The sequence below is a fragment of the Scyliorhinus torazame genome, chromosome 8, assembly GCF_047496885.1.
Source record: "Scyliorhinus torazame isolate Kashiwa2021f chromosome 8, sScyTor2.1, whole genome shotgun sequence".
Lineage (NCBI taxonomy): Eukaryota > Metazoa > Chordata > Chondrichthyes > Carcharhiniformes > Scyliorhinidae > Scyliorhinus > Scyliorhinus torazame.
Window position 1 is genome coordinate 150,229,966 of NC_092714.1, and position 23,379 is coordinate 150,253,344.

General features: G+C 40.7%; 1 protein-coding gene and 1 non-coding gene across 2 annotated transcripts in view; both read right to left on the reverse strand.

Annotated features, from left to right (window-relative positions):
• Positions 1–249: 249 nt before the first annotated feature.
• The window catches only part of LOC140428188 (lysosome-associated membrane glycoprotein 1-like), a 40,027-nt gene continuing 16,897 nt past the window's right edge, over positions 250–23,379 (reverse strand). Inside the window, exons 3-9 of the mRNA XM_072514359.1 lie at positions 16,350–16,563; positions 14,760–14,921; positions 14,449–14,648; positions 6,930–7,052; positions 4,865–4,931; positions 2,939–3,109; positions 250–2,525 (exon numbers count right to left, since the gene is read on the reverse strand). Coding sequence (XP_072370460.1) covers positions 2,386–2,525; positions 2,939–3,109; positions 4,865–4,931; positions 6,930–7,052; positions 14,449–14,648; positions 14,760–14,921; positions 16,350–16,563 — 1,077 coding nt within the window. The 3' untranslated portion in view covers positions 250–2,385. The remainder of the gene's footprint in view (positions 2,526–2,938; positions 3,110–4,864; positions 4,932–6,929; positions 7,053–14,448; positions 14,649–14,759; positions 14,922–16,349; positions 16,564–23,379) is intronic.
• LOC140428968 (U2 spliceosomal RNA) lies at positions 21,318–21,508 on the reverse strand. Its single transcript, XR_011948964.1, has one exon. It is a non-coding gene; the product is annotated as a U2 spliceosomal RNA (small nuclear RNA).

The window sequence follows — 23,379 nt, forward strand, 5'->3', positions numbered from 1 at the left end:
CACAATTTGCTACGCTTGGTGAATCTGCCCATGCAAAGTGGCAAATCTATTAGAATTCATTGGGACATTACACAACAAACTTACAATTATACTGTATCTCGTCCCGAGTCACTTCACAGGAGCTTTAATCAAATAAAATTTGACACCAAGCCACATCAGGAAATTTGGGCAGATATCCTAAAGCTTGGTAAGAGAATCTTTTGTCATAGACCAATCGGACTATGCATTTAATATAAACTTAAAAACATGTTTGGCAGACAGAATAGAAATAATTTTATTGGTGCACAAGTACAAGTCAGGAAAATTTTCATCTCAAACATCAAACTAGATTACAGAAACAAAAAAACTCAAAAAAGCAAAGTACAAAAAAGAAATGGAACAGAGTGCAAACAGGTCAAATCAAGCAAGTCATGTAAAAACTGAGCAACTTGCAATGTTGATGAAAATATTTCTTGTAAAACAAAACAGCTCTAAATATGCTGCAGGAAATCATACAAGCATAACTTCAGACTTGATGTAGTTACATGGTCAAGAATGTTTGCCTCCTCCTTCCCAATACAAAGAGTTCTAACCAGATGCAATCTTAGAAACTGACTTTCTCCACAGCAAATGATCAACACTTGGTAAGTGATTGTGCGACAAAAGATTCCCTTTGTTATCCTATCAGGAGAGTTGGCCAAATGCCTTTAACAGAAGAAGGTAAACCAGCACATAGCCCTTTGAGAAACAAATTCTTTATTAGCACGGTTATAGGCAATGCATACACCTTATGTGCCAAGTCTTCAGTCAACAGTCCCAAACAAGCTCTTAAGCACGATTGGCAGGCTGAAATTTCTTTATACGGTAAGACATGCCTGAAAAAGTGCAGTCACAAAAAAACGCACACGGTTTAATTGATTAAAACAAAAGGGGGAGAGTGCCAGCTCCTAACCATTTGCAGAGCACCCAATCAAGATCACCCAAAAGCATAAATCAACAGCTTAAAAATATAACCCAAGAAAAAAGTTAAGTACCATAAACCAGATTTAAAACAGGTGGCCATCAAGTTAAACCAAGCTTAAATTATATTTATATTGAGAGCATTGGTGAGAACAGTGCATGCTAAATGCGCTGGGGTAAACTTTAGTCCAACCAAGTTTACAGATCAAAGTTCACACAACACGTATATGAGATGACTACCATTTGAACTAGTTTGAACCCTAGATTTGATTCACATTCAGCTGGGTTAATCTATCAGTAATTAGTGAAGCTGTTTCAGGTTTAACACTGATTTATACAGAAAAAGCTGCTCACACCCAATGCACTTTGTTTTATATCCATACAATCACTGTGAATGGTAACAACAGTGAAAGGCTACCAAGGTGAGAGCAATGTTATGCTTTGCTTCGCAAAAAGGTCAAACACTGCGACACAATCTACACCAAGGTGTATTCTTTCTTGAAGGGGGAAAAATGTCAAGGAGCAGATGACAAGTCCTTTCCTAAAGGTATCATTCCAATGATTAAAGAATACGCAACGCAAATTTAAATCTACAAATGGCAACTATTGTAACTTATTTATAATGCTATTTTAATTTGGGGGGGTGGGGTGGGTGGGGGGGGGGGGGGAAGAGAAGAAAGAGGATGGGAGCATAATTAGCAAATAGCCTAATTTACAGGCACACGTGTTTGTGTATGCATATATACACCCCTATGGAAAGGTTACCTCTAATTAACCAAAAAAAATCACGTTCGCACAACACACCGTTATTTTTGTAAAGCAGAAATTAACACTCAGTTACACAGAAGTGTGAAATGTTATTAATTTACTTGCAAACAGTCCTTTTCCTAAGGTGTTTTTGCAGTATAGTAGCATAGCCTCTGCTAAAAAACTGGTCTCTTTTGGTTGGCTGCACTTTATAATATAAACAAGCCCAGTCTCTTTCCCTTGCCCACAGTGCATCTGCTCTTGGGATAAAGGAACCAGTTGGAGAGCAGAACTGTGGAAAGTTGGCACCCGGTTGCCACTCCCTCACAACCCAAATTAAGTGTGCAAACCTTCCTGGAAACACTGCATTTTCTAATTGGGGTAGGTCTTGGGTTTCAGTTTACATTTAACTACCATGTATTTATTTCCCAATTGGGACACCTACCCCAGAGTTGGATGCTGGATTGATTATACCCCATCTTAAGGTCTAGGGGTGATGGGGCAAGGGCGTGTTGGGAAATGATTAAAACATACAATGTTAGAAGCAAGTTGTCAGGCAGAGGACTCCATTTGTCAGTAAACGTTTTTCTCTTAACTCCCTTTAACGCAGGTCCATGCCCAAGATTCCAGAGAGAATGTGTGTGCATTTCTTTGAAAAAGAATTAGTTACAGAGGTGGAATAGCTAAATCTATGTGAGGTTAGATGGTTTGATATCCAGCGTGGCTCCTCTTCCTTCCAATCAGATAAGCAATCAACACAATCAGCACAAGGCCAGCAAGAGCTGCACCAACAATGATTGGGATCAACATATTATCTTTATCCATTTGGCATTCTTCAGCTGTTAAAAAAACAAAAAGAGTTAACAATTAATTGCTTAAAGCTACCTTCAGAACCTTGAATAATGCAGAAGACACAAAGTAGTTAAAATGCATGCATTTAGCACCATGGTCAATGCATCTTTCATTTCTATACACCAAGCTAATTGAGGCCAATATGTTATATTTTATAGTGCAATTGAACACTTCTGCTACCAACTTAGCATTAAATCTTCATAAAATTATTTGAAGATATGCATGACCAAAATGTCTAGGAGATAGTCTCTTAACTACCATGTCTAGGAACACAAAACGTGATGTAAAGGGGAGATCAGAAAGTACACAATTAATTACATACCACTTGCAACACAGCAAGCTGCACTTCTGTTCACATGATGCAGTTAGCAAAGTATTAACATCTTAAAACTGAACCTACCAGTTGCATATTTTGAGTCGTTTACTCTGAATGGCTGAACTTGGATCTCAAATGCATTGATGGAGAAGTTTGGGTTCACCTGCAGTGTCTGCTCAGAACGGCACACATAAGATTTGCCTAAAGTCGTCTGTAGATAGTTCAGGCTTTCATTTTTGGCCATAAAAGGCTTCCCTAAATGTGAAAATCAAAGGAACAAACTTCAGGCTGTTGCAATGTCAAGGGAGGCAATAGAAAGTGAAAAATAAAAATGTTCCCATAGTAAACAGTATCAAAGTTATGAATATTAGCCTTCCATTTGGGGCAATTGAGGAATGACAACTTATTTCATACCGAGCCCTGTACTGGAGTTGTTTTGAGATCAGTGACATTGGCATTTTGTTGCCCATTTCTAGTCATTGAGGATATTAGGGCTCAAGCACAGAGTGGTGCTAAAGTTACATGTAGGTCAGATGCCCTGAAATACATTTTGTGAACTAAATTGGCTTTTAAAGTTTATGATTTGTTTTTCCTGGTGCTGATCGACATGTTACCAGAGGTTTACAGAATTCAATTTTCCAAATGGCCCCGGTAGGATTTGGAACTAATTTCTGGATTATTTGTCCAGTACCACATCAATTAAGACACCATCCGAATTATTTCCTCCAGTCGACAAGTTATAATGATTAGTTTGGATTAAGCAAGAATCTTAAATAGAGGTACAATCTCAATTTCGACCAACATCAAAAAGTAGGAAGATGAAAAATAACTAAGTTCAAAACAAAGGTTTCTCACTGCAGATAAATCTTTCCCTGCATATATCGGTTCTTCTTGTACAGTTCACGAGCCTTCGATTTCTTGAGCGAATCACCATTACTCAACCAAAGGAGATAACCTGCCCCGTTAAACTAACCGTTATAAATTTTCAAAACTTTGAATGTTAGATCTTTCCTATTTCTGTAATGATAGTATACTGTCCGTAGTTTGGGTTGCAACTAGAGCTTAACTAATATTTTACCATAACTTGTATAAACAGGGGAATAGATTACAAGTGAAAGGAAGTTACTTTTTATAGCTTTATCCTCCTCGGCACACCCTGAATCACATCTTTCCATTGAGGATATTCCTCTAAACACCCCCACAACTCCCCAATATAAATTACCTCACTCCTCCACAGTAAATTGTACTGTCACCTGCTTCCTTTTGCATTCACCACAATATAGGTCAAAGTCTGTTACAATACTCACCATCAGTTTGCCAGTACCCGTGAAAAGCACAGGAGAATACATATTGGCAGAAGAGATAGGGAAAGGCAACACACAAGAGAAAAATGGCACAGTTCTAAAGTGGTGTAGGGGCAGCAGAACTTGGAGATAAATCTTAGTATGGGGTCGTTAAAAAAAAATTGAATGCAAACAAAGATTTTGAACAACATTTTGCTACTAATTAACAATTATAAACATTGCTAACATAGATGAAACCAGGAAAGAATAGTGCAGCTAGGAACATGTCCTTGCAGTGTACTTGTTGCTCAAACACTAGAAATTCAGCAGTGAGCCAAATATGACATCACATCCCTCAGTTTTGTCACAACAGAGATCCTCCTCCAGACTAATGAATCCCCCCCACCCCACATGCTGCTAACTCCCAGCAGTCAAATTGCAGGACCCAGTTGCAAGTTCTACAAATATTCTCAATAACATTTTGCAACTTCTGAAATTGAGTGACATTGCATATCCATTAATTTAAGATGCATTAAATAGAAGCCTGGTAGTAACATATCACTGTCCCATCTATAAATATCTTGCCCAATGTTTAAGTGACAGCTCCTTCTAGAAGATTTTGAGTTTTTCAAATCCAAATAGCGTACACCTTGGTCAATCTGAATAATAGAAAACTACCTACCATTTCAACTGCACCAGGATGCATTTTCAGAAAGTTGAAACTTACCCCGAGCAGCAGGCAAATCAATGGAAACGGAGAGCTCCTTCAGATAAAACTTGCTGGTGGTAGCATTCTGAACAAAAAAAGATACCAGATTTCACATGACAAGCTGGGTATCATTCTGCAGTCACATTTGAGTAACAGAGAGCTAGTTCTTTACAAAGCCAGTGGGCATTATTTTGAAAAGACTTTGTAGAAAATAATAGTAAAGTCAGCAATTCTTTGCACAACAGAATATTGCCTCAAGTAGAATATCAATTTAAATGAATAGAACCAGTACAACATCAGTTACAATCCTTCATCCACAGAGAAAGGACAGCGTTGTACATTTAAAACTTAATAGGGCAAGACAATGTTGAGGCAGGCTAACCCAATTTGCCATTTAAAAAATATATATTTTTATTGAAGCATTTGTAATTTTCACAGTTTTAACAATTTAACATTTCTTAAACAACCAAGCGGGGCGACACACGCAACAACACTAAAATAAAATACCAAACCCTACTACCCCCTTCCCTATCTCCTGACCACCCTTATGTTAAGTTCCCTGTCCTTGTCTTACACTACTATGCCCCAATTTGCCATTTAATGGTTCATTTATAATGACTGGAGAAGATTACTTATTCTCGATCCCTTGGTCTCCAAATTCAATGTATCTATTACATACCCATGGACTGAAGTTAAACTCCTGACCAATTGAGGGAGGAAATCAGCCGTCAATCTTTACTCAGTTTTAGATTTATTCACATTTATTCAGAGTGAAATTTAGCAATTTACTGCTAACTCTACCAAAGAGAAAACACTGGAAAATCTCAACAGGTATTATTTTTTTACTCCTACCTCTACTCCCCCACTAGTGTCAATAAGTGTCTCTATGGATAACTACTTGAGCATATTTAATCACCTGTATATACTTAACCCTAATTTATAACCGCCCAACCCCCTGCCAAGGACTACATAACTGACAATCCAAAAACTGAAATGGATAACTCTATTATTGTGACTCCATTTAACTGAATTTGAAAAGTTGTTTTATGACCAAGGATTCAGGCTATTTCAGTAGAAGGAGCCAATGGATCTGCAGGTAAATATATATATGTGCAGACCTTATATGATACAGGCCATATAAAGTCCTAAATAGGTTCCTTGTCTGTAATCAGTTAGTAATTCCTATCGTGGGGTGCAGAAGGGGAACTATGATTGTCTCAACAATTTCACGATAGGTAGAAAGTTAATAATTTCTTAATACTATCTGATGATTCCAAGTGGAGCTCCAGAATCAGCTGAAGCCAAGGAAGGCCTGAGCTCTAATGCTCCAGAAATTGGTAATGCACGGAAATTGGGCGGCACTGTAGCACAATGGTTAGCACTGTTACTTCACAGCGCTAGGATCCCAGGTTCGATTCCCAGCTTGGGTGGAGTCTGCATGTTCTCTTTGTGTCTGCAAATTCCTCCAGGTGCTCCGGTTTCCTCCCACAAGTCCCGAAAGACGTGCTGTTAGGTGGATTAGACATTCTGAATTCTCCCTCTGTGTACCTGAGCAGCCATCAGAATGTGGTAACTAGGGGAGTTTCACAGTAACTTTATTGCAGTGTTAATGTAAGCCTACTTGTGACAATAAAGATTTTTTAAAAATTTTAAATTTAGAGAACCCAATTATTTTTTCCAATTAAGGGGCAATTTAGTGTGGCCAATCCACCTATCCTGCACATCTTTTGGGTTGTGGGGGCGAAACCCACGCAGACACGGGGAGAATGTGCAAACTCCACACGGACAGTGACCCAGGGCCGGGATTCGAACCCAGGTCCTCAGCGCCGTAGGCAGCAAAGCTAACCACTGTGCCACCGTGCTGCCCTGACAATAAAGATTATTATGCTTATTTTATGTTCATGCATGAAGAAAGATCAAAGGCAGCTTAACCAAATAGAGCACCGCCAATGGATTTTACTCAACACAAAGCTATCACTTTAACAAGAGGCAGGGAAATGGGAGAAAACCCCACGGTTTCTTCCAAAAATACAAAATGAATTTGTATAATGTATATATTTAATTCAGAACATCCATAACTCACCACAACAAATACAAAATTCAGCTTGGTCAGGCCATCTGTCAATTGAAGAGATGCATGATCACTGGTGCAGTTTCCATCTGCACCTGTTGAGTTTGGCTGGATGTTAAAAACTTTCAATGCAGTCTATTGAGAAGAAAATAGACACATTCACATTCTACTCTGCAATAATGCAGGTAGTTATTATAACAAGTAACCAAGCATGATTTTACTTCTTCCATTTTTTTCTCCAAGATATTAACACCCCCGTTCATATGTAATTCCTCCATCTCCACCGCCGTTCTCAACCCTGCGACCACCGTCAAGTCATGGATGAGTTACAACCTCTGAACATAAGACCAAACACCACCATAAACCCCAATGCAGTTTGTGCCTTTCTGATTCAGGGTCTGCATAAGGAAATCTTTTTGCACAACAACTGAATGACCCGCAGCATAACACATGACCCTGGAGTCTCTAGAAAGGCTGTATCTCAGAGCATCCTCAGGCCAACACACACACCTAAAGCATATTATCAATATTTAAATAGTGTATTTTCCAAGAACTCTGGTTGAAGGACTATTTTAGTTGATGTCATTGGCCACAGATGTAAAGAGTAGGCTCGATTTCTCAGCACCTACCCAGCCGAGTGCCATTTCTGTTGAGAGTAGAAGCACGAATTTGCCAACAGCAGCAGCTAGGATAGATAGCAAGTGATGTGATGATGCCAGTCTATCACCATGGGTAGGTCGAAAGGGAAAACAACTCCCTTGGCTGTTGTAGAGTTGTTTATTACACTTGACACATGCCAAAGCTCTTTGGAATTTTACATCTGCACAGGCCACCCTTTATGCAAGATTATGTATCAACAAATCTTCAATTGTTACACAGATCAGAGGGGATTTCCAATACTGTCATCTCCCCACCTCCAAAAAGAATTGTAGATTTGTTCCTATCTCCGACAAGACAAAAGGCGGCTCCCATTCTGGCACCATTTCCCTAACAAATTTAATAAAAATATGATTGATATATATTTATTAATATGCCAGAGGATACAACTCGTGCCTACCACAGTTGTGCATGGCACTATAGCTCTCACAGGAATAATATCAAACACAGCTATCTGATTTGGTGAGATAAAACAACAACATGAATTTCAGTACAGTGGCTAAGAAGTTAAACGCTGCATCCTCTGACAGCTTGCACTTGATTCTTAACAAAGGACAGTCACTGTAACACTCTTGGTGAACTGTCACCCACTGATCATTTCAGCAACAGAGCTCATCTCTCTACTTGCAGTAGCAGCCACAAGGGTGTGGGTTCCACTGCCAAGCCCAGCATTTGTTGCCCATTCCCAATTCTCCTTGCGGGTCAATTTCAGAGGGCAGTTAATAGTCTGACATATGAACATATGAATTAGGGGTAAGCCACTCAGTCTTCAAGCCTGCTCTGCCATTCAATACATAGCACATCTGACTGTAAACCTCAACGCCACATTCCAACCTGTCCCCAATAACCTTTCACCCCTTGCTTATAAAGAATCTATCTACCTCTGCTTTAAAAATATTCAAAGACTCTGGATGGAATTAATGGAAATATTTCTACGCTCAAAATAAATTCCAGCAAAAATGGACAATCGCACATGTTCCCACATTATGGGCACGATCCTTTTGCAGCCTCCTTATATGCTCTTCACATCTTACTTTCCTATCTATCTTTCTCATCGGTAAATTTAGCAATCATGCCATCAGTCTGCATTGCTGAGAGTCTGGAGTCACAAGTAGGCCAGACCAGGTTATTAATGGTGGAACCCTGTTACAATGAAGTGCATGCTTTAGTTTGTAAGTGAGAGGGCGGCACAGTTGTTAGCACTGTTGTCTCATGGCGCAGAGGACCCGGGTTTGATCTCGGCCCACTGTCCGTGTGGAATTTGCACACTCTCCCCGTGTCTGCGTGGGTCTCACCCCCACAAGTGTGCAGGGTAGGTGGATTGGCTACGCTAAATTGCCCCTTATTGGAAAAAATAATTCGGTACTCTAAATTTATTTTTTAAAAGTTTGTAAATGAGAACAGCTGTTACTAATTGGGGAAAGATTATGGAATTATGCTCAAGTATGGAAGGAAAAGGAGTCTACACCAGTGCTTTGCTGGTTTGTAAATAAGGACTAGACTGTCTCCATGTCATCCTTTACTCAATGAATGAACACCGAGTTGTAAACACAGCTAAGGAAGGCAGGTTTTGATCTCTAAAGACATTAGTGAGCCAGATTGTTTTAAAAAACGACAATTGATAAGAGTTTCATGGTCACCATTTCTGAATTTCCCTTCAAGTCCATTCTTTTATTAATTAATTGAATTTAAGTTCCACTAGTTCCCATATCCTAGAGGATTAGTCTGGGCCTCTGAATTACATTACCTGCCATCATCTCCTGCAGGGTTTATACACCCAGCAGCTAAATTCAAGAATGTCATTTTGAGTGTTATAAATGGAATTTAACACAAAACAAAGAAGTTATAATTAGGCTATAGGTAGTGTACATAGTTTTGGACACTCCATTAGGCGCAATTTCAAGGAACTTGGTGAAAATGGTCTGTCTATTTAAAATCTGGAATGGGTTAATTATAATTTAAGCTCTCTCTTTAAACCTTCTGTTCAAGACAAAAAAGTAATTTCATGCGGAATACTCCATACATTATCCTGTCTGCTTTGAAAAGGTGGATGATGCCACACCATCAGACCAAGATACAGAAACAAAATCTAATTTCCACAGAAACTGAGTAACCACAAAAATATTAAATCAATATTTAGAAAACGAAGACCGAGTCTGTCCACAAGGTTTAAAATGACTTAGCTGGACTGTAGTTAATACACAGTCTGCTAAAGCTCAAACAGCAACTCCTTAAAGAATGTATAACCACTGAATAGAAGGTAATTCAGCCATTTTGAGTCTGTACCGGGACTCTTAAGAGCAACCCAGTTAACACCATTTAGTGCCTCTTTCCTTGAATCTTTCTCCTTTAAAATATTTTCAATTCCCTTTTGAATGCTGCTTCTACCACCTATCATTCCAAATCCTGACCACTCGTTGCAAAAACAATGTTCCTTTGCCTCTAGTTTTAAAGTGTTACAGATTAATACTCACAACTACTGCTCATCAACCTAGATTACATATTTACATTTGTAGAGTGAGGCATTACGTTTTTGCTCAGGTGCAAGAGTACAACCAACAAAAACATGGCCTAAGCAAGTGTTGCTGTGAAAACTAATGTTAACATGGTGCAAGCAATATTTATAAAATTTAACAACACTGCTAAATTACACAAATGTTGATCTACAATAGATGTGAAGACAATATAATGCATTTTAATAAAATGCATGAATCTAAGTTCTGTTAATTAAATAATTAGTTTCAGGCACCTGTAACAAAGAATATTCCATATTTATACAGTCATTCAATCGATGAGCTGAACCCATGAATGCAGATGTGAAACAGTTCCAAAATTACTACATATCATATGCATTCCCCCAAACAGCTGATGATAAAGTTATTTGACTAAAAGGGAAATAGTCTCAACAAGTTTATTTCATACATTTACCTGGTATCTGCTCAAAGCTAATCTACATTAGATCAGTCCATGGAATATTTGATTTTATCCAACCAAATTACAGTAAACAGCACATTATCCATAGAACCATATGTGCAGCATAGAAAGAGGCCATTCAGTCCACCGTGTCTGTCCTGGCAGACTTAGTCCATCTGCAACTTTGCATCTGATCAGGTACTTCCTTCCCAAGGAACGTTAGCTCGGATGGACTGCATATATTTTGGGGCCAACAAACATGACCCAAATCATTCTATATGGTGCATAAACCCAATGGACTCCCTCTGTGCTATAATGACTTTGTATGCAAGCCATGAAATAAGGCAATCCCATGATCGAGTGAGTACAGGACACGCTCATCCAAGTAGACTGATGCAGTTGTCCATGCTATGGTGAAATGGGCTTGATTATACTACAATCATTCCGTAGGTTACAGATTAATTCTTTTCAAAATTACATATTGGATGCTCAGAGGTTTTCCTTTGTAGGAAAGATTAGAACTACGGGACACAGTTTAAAAATAAGCGGTGTTCCATTTAAGACAGAGATGAGGATAATTTTCTCTCAGAATTCTCTTCCACAGAGACCAGCGAAGGCTGGGTGATTTGAGTATTTTTTAAGATGAATTGGACAGATTCTTGATTGACAAGTCAAAGGGTATAGAGGGTAGACAGAAAGATGGGAGTTGAGGTCACATTCAGTTCAGGCAGTGTCTTATTAAATAGCCGAGCAGGCTCAAGGGAAATAGTGGCCTGTCCCTATGGCAAAACACGGAATTACCTCCCGCTTTAGAACATAGAACATTACAGCGCAGTACAGGCCCTTCGGCCTTCGATGTTGCGCCGACCTGTGAAATCACTCTAAAGCCCATCTACACTATTCCCTTATCGTCCATATGTCTATCCAATAACCATTTGAATGTCCTTGGTGTTGGCGAGTCCAATACTGTTGCAGGCAGGGCATTCCATGCCCTTACTACTCTCTTTGAGTAAAGAACCTACCTCTGATATCTGTCCTATATCTATCTCCCTTCAATTTAAAGCTATGTCCCCTCGTGCTAGACATCACCATCCGAGGAAAAAGGCTCTCACTGTCCACCCTATCCAATCCTCTGATCATCTTGTATGCCTCAATTAAGTCACCTCTTAACCTTCTCTCTAACGAAAACAGCCTCAAGTCCCTCAGCCTTCCCCCATAAGATCTTCCCTCCATACCAGGCAACATTCTGGTAAATCTCCTCTGCACCCTTTCCAATGCTTCCACATCCTTCCTATAATGAGACGACCAGAATTGCACGCAATACTCCAAATGCGGCCGCACCAGAGTTTTGTACAGCTGCAACATGACCTCATGGCTCCGAAACTCAGTCCCTCTACCAATAAAAGCTAACACACCATACGCCTTCTTAACAACCCTCTCAACCTGGGTGGCAACTTTCAGGGATCTATGTACATGGACACCGACATCTCTCTGCTCATCCACACTACCAAGAATCTTACCATTAGCCCAGTACTTAGTCTTCCTGTTATTCCTTCCAAAATGAATCACCTCACACTTTTCTGCATTAAACTCCATTTGCCACCTCTCAGCCCAGCGCTGCAGCGTATCTATGTCCCTTTGTAACTTGTAACATCCTTCCGCACTGTCCACAACTCCACCGACTTTAGTGTCATCTGCAAATTTACTCACCCATCCTTCTACGCCCTCCTCCAAGTCATTTATAAAAATGACAAACAGCAGTGGCCCCAAAACAGATCCTTGTGGTACACCACTAGTAACTGGACTCCAGTCTAAACATTTCCCATCAGCCACCACCCTTTGTCTTCTTCCAGCTAGCCACTTTCTGATCCAAACTGCTAAATCACGCCGAATCCCATGCCTCCGTATTTTCTGCAGTGGGGAACCTTATCAAACGCTTTACTGAAATCCATATACACATCAACTGCTTTCCCATCATCCACCTGTTTGGTCACCTTCTCAAAGAACTCAATAAAGTTTGTGAGGCACGACCTACCCTTCACAAAACCGTGTTGACTATCTCTAATCAAATTATTCCTTTCCAGATGATTATACATCCTATCTCTTATAAAGCTTTCCAAGACCTTGCCCACAACAGAAGTAAGAATCACTGGTCTATAGTTACCGGGGTTGTCTCTACTCCCCTTCTTGAACAAGGGGACAACATTTGCTATCCTCCAGTCTTCTGGCACTATTCCTGTAGACAAAGATGACTTAAAGATCAAAGCCAAAGGCTCAGCAATCTCCTCCCTAGCTTCCCAGAGAATCCTAGGATAAATCCCATCTGGCCCAGGGAGACTTATCTATTTTCACACTTTCCAGAATTGCTAACACCTCCTCCTTATGAACCTCAAGCCCTTCTTGTCTAGTAGCCTGGATCTCAGTCTTCTCCTCGACAACGTTGTCTTTTTCCTGTGTGAATACTGACAAAAAATATTCATTTAGCACCTCTCCTATCTCCTCGGTCTCCACGCACAACTTCCCACGACTGACCCTACTCTTACCCTAGTCATTCTTTTATTCCTGACATATCTATATAAAGCTTTAGGGTTATCCTTGATCCTATCTGCCAAAGACTTCTCATGTCCCTTCCAAGCTCTTCTTAGCTCTCTCTTTAGGTCCTTCCTAGCTAACTTGTAACTCCCGAGCGCCCTAACTGAACCTTCATGTCTCATCTTTACATAAGTCTCCTTCTTCCTCTTGACAAGTGTTTCGACTGCTTTAGTAAACCACGGTTCCCTCGCTCGACCACTTCCTCCCTGCCTGACAGGTACATACTTATCAAGGACACGCAGTAGCTGTTCCTTGAACAAGCTCCACATTTCCATTGTGCCCATCCCCTGCAGTTTTCCTCTCCATCCGATGCATCCTACGTCTTGCCTCATCGCATCATAGTTGCCTTTCCCCCAGATATAACTCTTGCCCTGCGGTATATACCTATCCCTTTCCATCACTAAAGTAAACGTAATTGAATTGTGGTCACTATCACCAAAGTGCTCACCTACCTCCAAATCTAACACCTGTCCTGGTTCATTACCCAGTACCAAATCCAATATGGCCTTGCCTCTCGTTGGCCTATCTACATACTGTGTCACAAAACCCTCCTGCACACACTGGACAAAAATGGACCTATCTAAAGTACTCTAACTACAGCGTTTCCAGTCAATATTTGGAAAGTTAAAGTCCCCCATAACAACTACCCTGTTGCTTTCGCTCCTATCCAGAATTATCTTTGCAATCCTTTCCTCTACATCTTTGGAACTTTTCGGAGGCCTATAGAAAACCCCTAACAGGGTGACCTCTCCTTTCCGGTTTCTAACCTCAGCCCATACTACCCCAGTAGACAAGTCCTCATCAAACGTCTTTTCTACCACCGTAATACTGTCCTTGACTAACAATGCCACCCCTCCCCCTCTTTTACCACCTTCCCTGAGCTTACTGAAATATCTAAACCTCAGCACCTGCAACAACCAACCATTCCTGTCCCTGCTCTATCCATGTCTCCGAAATGGCCACAACATCGAAGTCCCAGGTACCAACCCATGCGGCAAGTTCACCCACCATTTTCCGGATGCTCCTGGCATTGAAGATGACACACTTTAAACCATCTTCCTGCCTGCCGGTACACTCCTGCAACTTTGAAATCTTACTCATGACCTCACTACTCGCAACCTCCTGTATACTGGAGCTACAATTCAGGTTTCCAATCCCCTGCTGAACTAGTTTAAACCCTCCCGAAGAGCATTCGCAAATTTCCACCCAGGATATTGGTACCCCTCTGGTCCAGGTGTAGACCATCCCGTTTCTAGAGGTCCCACCGACCCCAGAATGAGCCCCAATTATCCAGAAATCTGAAACCCTCCCTCCTGCACCATCCCTGTAGCTTTATACTACTTCAAATGTAAAGAATCAAATTGATGACCTTATTATCTGGGGTTGTGTACGTAATGTTGAGCTGTAGTCCCATCTTGGCAAGCAAACAGATCCCATTGCTATCGGTGACATTATAATTTCCGGTCATAGGATTCTGAGGTGTTGGAGGTGCTGCCGTAGTTGGAGTCAGGGTCGTAACCAGCGTTGTTGTAGGTCCAGTTGGAGTCACATCAGCAGGACATTGCGTTTCTAAAAGTAAAATCGATCTGATTATAAATACATGAAAGAAATTCAACTACCGTCAAACATTATTTAGTTGAAAAATTTGATACTGTGTCAAAGCCGAAAATGCTTACTTACCATTTTTACTGAAATTATTATTTGGTGGAAAAGCTTCCATTCGAACATGGCTCAAAGTTAGGTTTACATTATTCATGTGCATGGTAGAATCACTTGTACACTTATATGTTGTATTTATTTTTGCACTGATGTCCATCGACCTTGAAGATTTTATCAAAAAACCTGGAAATGTTTTCAAAACAGTAATTTTACAACAAAAATAACTTAGCGGAATCATGAGAAATCATAGAATGTTATCAAAGCACAATTCAAATTTTCAATCCACAATAAAATTAAAAAGGTCACATTATTGAACTTGATTTTGTCCTTCAATGGTCCTCATTACGCACTTGCAGAATGATTTATGTAATTTTTAGCGTGAACATATATGGTCACTTACCAAACAGGAAATACAAAGGGTAGACATTCAATAAGACCATGGTTGATCTGAATGTGACCGTAACTCCACTTTCCTGCCTGCCCCATATAACACTGGACTCCCCTATAGATCATAAATCTGTCCAACTAAGCCTTAAGTACATAAAATACCCTCTGATCTCCAGGTGACAGAATTCCAAAAATGAAACACCCTCAAGAGACAAAATTCCTTTTCATCCCCATCTTAAATAAGAGACTCATTTTCTGAAACTTTGTCCCCTAGTTCTAGATTCTCCAACAACGGGAAACAGCATACGTACTACAGCATTCTGCAGTCTCTCTCCATTTAAATAATATTCTGCTTTTTTATTCTTCCCAATAAAGTGGACAGCCTCACATTTTCCCATATTATACTCCAACTGCCAAATGTTTTGCCCACTGTAACCTATCTATATCACTTTGCTTAATGATAATATGCTGGCACTGCCTCAGCAGAGCCTCTTCCAGTTCACACCATAAACTGCCAAAAGCATTTTATCCAATAAGCCACATCCACTCCATTACATTTGCTCAAGATTAATTCTTCAAACAATTCAGTAAGGGTGTCATAACCTATAGAAGTCCATTGACAATCTCGTTCAGTTGCTATTTCTCTAAACGTCTGTGATTCCACTCTGTATTGTAGGCTTGTAATTTATGAAATGAAAGCCAACTGGAGTATAATTTCTAGCCTTATTTAAGAGATCTTCATGTTTACGGTCCTTTGGCACCATTTTCCTTTCCAAAGGAGTTTTGGAGAATTAATCAAGTTGTTCTTTCAGCCTACACTTTCCACGTGATCATTAGCATCAGATTAATGTATATCTGAGTCACCAACAATCCCACCTTATTAAGGTTTTAAAATGTCAGCACCCACCACTGCTGTGAAGAGACAGCATTTGTGATTGTCAATACACATCTGTCTAATTTAATCAACTTTAATTCTACTGCCTGTTAGCAAAGTGACTGATGCTTTGCAATCCCCCAGCTCAATCAAAATAAATTCTACCTGTTCTCCCCATTTAAATCTGGATATTTTAGCTTTATCCTACTGTCTGAAACACCACTGCTCTTCGTTTTCCACCTCTACAATCAGTAAAGTGCCATCCTGACCTAGCCATAGGAATGCTCCAACCGTCAAAATTGCATTAATCTGTATGTCTGAAGCATCTATAGTTACAGATAATAACTTACCTTTGGAACTTGCATTTGGAAAATGTGTATGGTCACTCCAATTGCAAGAAATAGTTAGTACATCCATTTTGTATGATGTGTTGACCCTAGAGAAATTCATGCTGAGAGAATGACCACCCTCAAAGCTGATTACCAGTAATGGTGCAGTCATGTTGTTACAATTACTGCGGTTGCTTACTTGTGCATCCTCTGGGAGGGAAAACAAAACAGTAGCCTGAAAGAGAAAAAAAATTGTTCCAACAACTCTTCAAAGATTTAAATCATTCAGCAAATAATTCTGCATAAATGGTTTTATCCTCCATATCAAATATTTGTTCAAAAACATGTTCATTATTGTGCATTTGGTTTTGAAAATTCTGCCGTGCGTGAAGTCATTTCAGTAATTTCCACAGCTTTACTGTGATCATAATTTACTATAATTCTTAAACTTATTTCAATTCTTTATTCATAGTTGAAAATAAATGTACTAAAACTTACTCGAGACTTCACTCTCCATTTTGTCCGATACAGTAAAACTGCTAATCCTGCAGCTAATAATATACACAATGCAAAAATGTTTCAAAGTATACGTAGCTAGCATTTTATAGATTTCAGTTAGCTACAGCTAACACGTCCTTCAGTGGCTGAGGGACTCATTGTTTCCTCACATCAAGACAACTTATTTCATTTCTAGTTTACCTGTGAACCACAGGGCTATTTTTAATGCAGTTCTCCATTTATGGATCCAAACCAAATCGCAGTTCACAGATTCAAGATTAACCAAAGCAAAAGCAGATTTCATCAAGCCAACTGGACTAGACATAGTGCCTACCCTCTACAGCAAACATAATCAATGATGAAATTCAAAAATCTAGGTAGAGAAAATGGCCCAACACTTAAAAAGAGGTCATGTGGGTTAGCCCTGCTGCCTCACAGCGCCGAGGTCCCAGGTTCGATCCCGGCTCTGGGTCACTGCCTATGTGGAGTTTGCACATTCTCCCAGTGTTTGCTTGGGTTTCGCCCCCACAACCCAAAGATGTGCAGGCTTGGTGGATTGGCCACATTAAATTGCCCCTTAATTGGAAAAAAATGAATTGGGTGCTCTAAAAAAAAAAAAAAAGAGGTCATGTCTCTTGCGGAGGTAAGATTGAGGAGTCACTTCAAACTCAGCATATCTGAAAACCATGGCCTGCAAGGCAAGATTAATCTCTTGATATTCTTGAAATTAATGAAACAGAGAAAGCAAGTATAAAAATAGTCAGTCTCCAAAAGGAGACTATGTTCACCTGCCCAGAGCTTGGTTGATCTGATCCACATACGCCAGTTATCTGAATTACGTGAAGTAATGTTGACAGCAGAGGGAAGCATCTCTTCCAGCAAGTTTCAGGGGGAAAATTCTTTCAACTCGCACAAAGGAAGATGGTTGTGGTGGTTGGACGTCAATCAGCTCTGTCCCGGGTCATCACTGCAGAGATCCTCAGGGTAGTGTCCTACGCCCAACTATCTTCAGCTGCTTCATCCTTCCATCGTAAGATCAGATGTGGGGATGTTTGCTGATGATTGCACAATGTACAGCACCATTTGCGACTCCTCAGACACTGGAGCAGTCCACGTGCAAATGCAACAAGACCTGGACAATATTCAGTTTTGGACTGACAAGTGGCAAGTAACATTTGCGCCACACAAGTGCCAGGCAATGACCATCTCCAATAAGAGAGAATCAAACCATCACCCCATGACATCACCAACACTGAACCCCACAATATCAACATCCTGGGGGTTACCATTGACCAGAACTGGACTAGCCAGAGCAAGTCAGAGGCTAGGAATCCTGTGGTGAATAGCTCACCTCCAATGGGGATCCTATTGATGTAGTACATCTGGACTTCCGGAGGCATTTGATAAGCTGCCGCACAGAAGATTAATTCAAAAAGTGAGATCATACGGGATTAGGGGTAATTTATTAGCTTGGTTAGAAGACTGGCTGACGGACAGGAGACTGAGTTGGGATAAATGGGTCTTTTTCTTGATGGCAAGATGTAACTAGTGGGGTGCCACAGGGTTCGGTCCTTGGGCCCTAGCTATTTACAATCTATATTAACGATTTGGATACAGGGATAGAAGGTTCGATAGCCAAATTCGCAGATGACACAAACCTTACAAATAGATAGGTTAGGAGAGTGGCCCAACATGTGGCAGATGTGGATGTGTGGGAGGCAATGCATTTTGGTCAAAAAAATGGAAAGGCAACTTATCTAAATGAGGAGAGACTTCAGAGTGCTCCAATGCAGAAGGATCTGGGTGTCCTTGTGCATGAGTCACAGAAAACTAGCATGCAGCAGAGAAGGAAAGCAAATGGAACATTGGCATTTATAGCGAAAGGAATGGCGTACAAATATAAGGAAGTATTGTTGCAACTATACAAGGCATTGGAAGACCACACCTGGAGTATTGTTCAGTTTTAATCCCCTTAGTGAGGAAAGATGTAGTGGCATTGGAGGCAGTTCAGAGGAGGGTCCCGAGATGAGGGGTTTGTCGTATGAGGAGAGATTGAACAGTTTAGACCAATACTCTCTGGAGTTTAGAAGAACGAGGGGAGATCAAATCGAGGCAGGATACAAGATGCTAAAAGGAAAAGTAGACGTGGAGCAGATGCTTCCCCTTGTGGTGCATTCTAAAACGAGAGGTCATAATCTTAGAATAAAAGATAGCAAATTCAAAACAGATTTGAGGAGGAACTACTTCGCCCAAATGCGTGTGAATCTGTGGAATTCGCTACTCCAGAGTGCACTGGATGCAGGGGCAGTGAGTAAATTTGAGGAGTTAGACAGACTTTTAATTGGTAATGAGTTGAAGGATTATGGAGAATGGGCAGGACAGTGGAGTTGAGGCCATGATGGGATCAGCCATGATCACATCGAAGGTGTTTAGGCTCAGGATGCTAAATTGCCTACTCCTGCTCCCAAGTCATGTGTTCTAGGGAGGAGATGCTCTGGCTGATTTTGCAATCCAGCTCTTGGTCTGTAGCATTGTGGGTAACAAATGAGGAACATATCAGCCATGATAGAATGGCGGAGCAGACTCAATGGGCCGAGGCCTAATTCTGCTTCTATATCTTATGAACTTAAAAACACACAAAAAAAGTTTGAAAACTAGTGAGTGTAGAACGTTGTTTTCCAGACTGCACAAAACATGGTCTGTCCATCAGCACTGGGAGGTAGAGTACCAGGGGAAATCCAACAGATAAACAACCGAGGCAAGATGCACTTGCCTACCAAAAGATTTCCTCAGAACAATTGATTAGCCTATTCAACATCAGCAATGTGCAACAGATGCTAAATAACCCCATGAATCCCAGCATTCAAGTTATAAATATGCTAGGAAGAACAGCACGGTGGCGCAGTGGTTAGCATTGCAGCCTCACGGCGCTGAGGACCCAGGTTCGAATCCCGGCTCTGGGTCGGTGTCTGGGTGGAGTTTGCACATTCTCCCCGTGTTTGCGTGGGTTTCACCCTCACAACCCAAAGATGTGCAGATAGGTGGATTAACCACGCTAAAAATTGCCCCTTAATTGGATAAAATTAATTGGGTACTCTAAATTTATTTTTAAAATAAATATGCTAGGAATGAGAATGTCCAAAGACAAAAAGGTCTGAAGTTTATTTGCAACAAGTAGTATATAATTATGGCACTTCATTGATCTGTGGTAAAATGCCAATGTTTCTAGGCCATTTTAAAGAGGTGGAATTATTAAACTTTAAGTGGGTAGTTTTCCCTTTGTTGCCCTTTTATCAACACTGTGGACCAATGCATTTCTACAAAATCACCAAAATTCAGCATTTAATGTAGTTAGTGCATGTAATGCAGGATGAAGTCCACATGAACAAAGGATCATGATCTTGCTGGGTACGCATTGACAAAGTCAAGCAAAGGATTACGGCACTGCTTTGTAAATGATTTCCCAATGTGACCCCATTTTAACTCACCACCACCTTCTCAAAGGCAATTAGGGATGGACAATATATGCTGACCTTGCCAGAGATGCTCACATTCCATGAATGAATAGAATAAAAGCTCTGAAAGTTACGTCACCACAAATACCAGTAAAAACAAGCAAGGAAATAGCCCAATAACTTTCAGTATATTAAAGTTCATGTGTTGTTTTTAATAACAAACACTATCTCATAAATATCTCAAATCTGTTTTCAAATTACATTGCAGAAATTATTTTATATGCTCATGTTTCAGCTAAGTTCTCCATGTTCTCTGGAGGCAGGAGACAGTAAAAAATATCTTCCACCCACCCTCACTGTAATCAGCCCATCTCCTGCACCACGTTCTTCCCAACACCCACCCCCCTCACTCAGCAGCCACTCTTCCCAACACCATCCCCTCACTCAGCAGCCTCGCTACCCCTCACTCAGCAGCCGTTCTTCCCAACACCAATCTCCCCACTCAGCAGCCCTGCTTCCCTCCTCACTCAGCAGTTGCTCTTCCCAACACCACCTCCATCCCAAACTCCCTCCCCCCTCTGAATCATTCAGCAGTCCTTCTCCTCAACACCCCCATTTTCTGCACTCTCACGGTTCCTAAACCAGCCACCACCTCGCAGACTTTGAATTCATTGCTCCCTACCCCCTGCTGCCCCACTGTGGCCCGTCAAACCATGCGGATCCACCAAGCATCCAGCAGAGGAGCGCACCTCCCAGTGTGACATGTGACAGCAGCTAGATCCAGGGTGACGGGAGACTGAATCGAAGCTCCCTCGTGTCCTGCTCCTAGCCTCATTAGAGGATTTTCCAGACATAGGCCATCTGCTGAAGGCTTTGGCTACATGGAGGCAGCTGCAGATGAGGGGCGGCAAAGGTCAGAAAAAAAAGTTGGAATTTTACTGAATGGCAGAAATTTCTCATTTCAGAATATGCCCATTTTAACAATAACTTTAGAAAATTTTCAGTATACAGGCTCACCATTATTTTATTTTATTATTATTTTTTCTGAGTTACAAAGCCAGGGCTCAGAGTGTAGACAGGGGCGAACCCCTAATCCAGCTCCTTGCCTGTTCCAAAAACCAATTCAAATTGAATCCAATTCATAGTCCCACAAGAGACATATCAGATCTGAGCCAAAAGGCAGAGCAGATACTACACTTGATCTTAGCCAAAAGGCCGAGAAGCGACGGGCTCACCATTATTGAGGAGTATACTGGATTGCAACCACTGACGCCCACACTTGCAGTTTAGAAACTTTTTTTTTCTTCATTCATTCTTGGGATGTGGGCGTTGCAGGCAAGGCCAGCATTTGTTGCCTGTCCCTAGTTGCCTTGAACAGAGTGGCATTTTACGAGACAACCACATTGCTGTGGATCTGGAGTCACATGTAGGCCAGGCCGGGTAAGGACGGGAGATTTCCTTCCCACAACAGACATTTGCGAACCAGCTGGGTTTTACGACAATCAACAATGGTTTCATGGTCATTAGATTTTTAATTCCAGATTTTTTATTGAATCCCACCTGCCGTGGTGGGATTCAAACCCGGATCTTCAGGGCATTACTCTGGCTGTCTGGATTACCAGTCCAATGATAATACCACTACGCCATCGCCTCCCTGCCTTAAATGCAGAATCCCAAAAACTGTCTGATTTTCGCTCCTCTTCATCAAGTTATGCTCTTTCCATGTGATTTGGCGCTCAAACACATGAAGGTGTGAAGTTGCGGTACATATCCACTGGATATTCATCAAACATGCCAGAAACTGTTGAGGCTAGTGCATTTTGGTTGTTAGTGTATTTTTTATTAAATTCAATAAATTTTAAATATTGCCAAACAGCCTCTCCAGATTTACAAATTTATTCTTTGTGCAGGTACTTTAGATTTTAAGCAATAGTGAAGATATTTTAAAAAGCTTTAATTTTTTCCCTTTGTCTCATCACTATCAATCCTGCCTTCCCCTCTCTTTCTTTTGCTTTCTCTACATGATTTTACATGAAATGCTCTAACTTGCATTACCTGGTATAAATTGCATGCTTCAGCAAAGATTTGGAGACACATGGTTGCTTGCTTCGTACATACATGCCCAGATCGCCTTAGGGAACATATTTACTGACTTAACAATTGGCATGAAAGCCCGCAAAAAGTGTTTGGACAGCTGTAGGTGGATTGGTGGGTGTGAGCTGTTTGTTAATCTGGGCCATTATTTAGACCGTAATAGACTTTAACATTTAAAAAGATTTTCTCTTTTAGACAATTTAGAAAACTAAACACCAACGTGAGAGATAAGAAGGAATTATTTTCCAATGTAAAGAGCTTATATCGTCACCAGTGTTGGAAAGCACATTTACTGGAGGAAAATATCAAGCTTGCATTACTCCGGGTTCACCATTGCTTTGAATGCTGAACTGTAAGGCTGTTGTTTGACCAAACAGGATCACGGTGCATAAAAGAGAAAGCACATGTTATGCAGACAGAAATGATTTCCAATTCTCATCATCTGTCAATAAGTTTACTTCCTCTTTCCTGTCAAAAGGTCATATTCTCCTTCTGCTGCAGCATTAACACAACTTCAAGCCTTATTCCTCTCAATTTTAATTAAAAGCTCTGCACTGAAATTATAGCCACACAACACAGGATAGCTATTTATACCGAACCCTTGCTCGGTCAGGCACAACAGTGCTGGTCCTTGTGGTAGGTACATGATTAAATATAGACCCAAAAGAGATTGCACTCTATCCATGTGACCCAAGTACCAGTCAACTGTTCACTCCATCCAATGTTTACTCCATTCTGCTCTCTCAAACTAAACGAAACGCCTCTCTCTCTCTCTCTTCTGAGTTCTAGAGTTGTAACAACCTCAAATATGTTCTCAGGGTTTAATGTTTCCATAACAGTGAAACTTCCAGAATATCTCCTAACAGCTTGTTTTTCTCTGCTATAACCAATCTCAAGACTTTCCACCTCTCCTCATAGCTCAGATTTCTTTACAAAGAACAAAAAAATGTACAGCACAGGAACAGGCCCTTCGGCCCTCCAAGCCCGTGCCGACCATGCTGCCC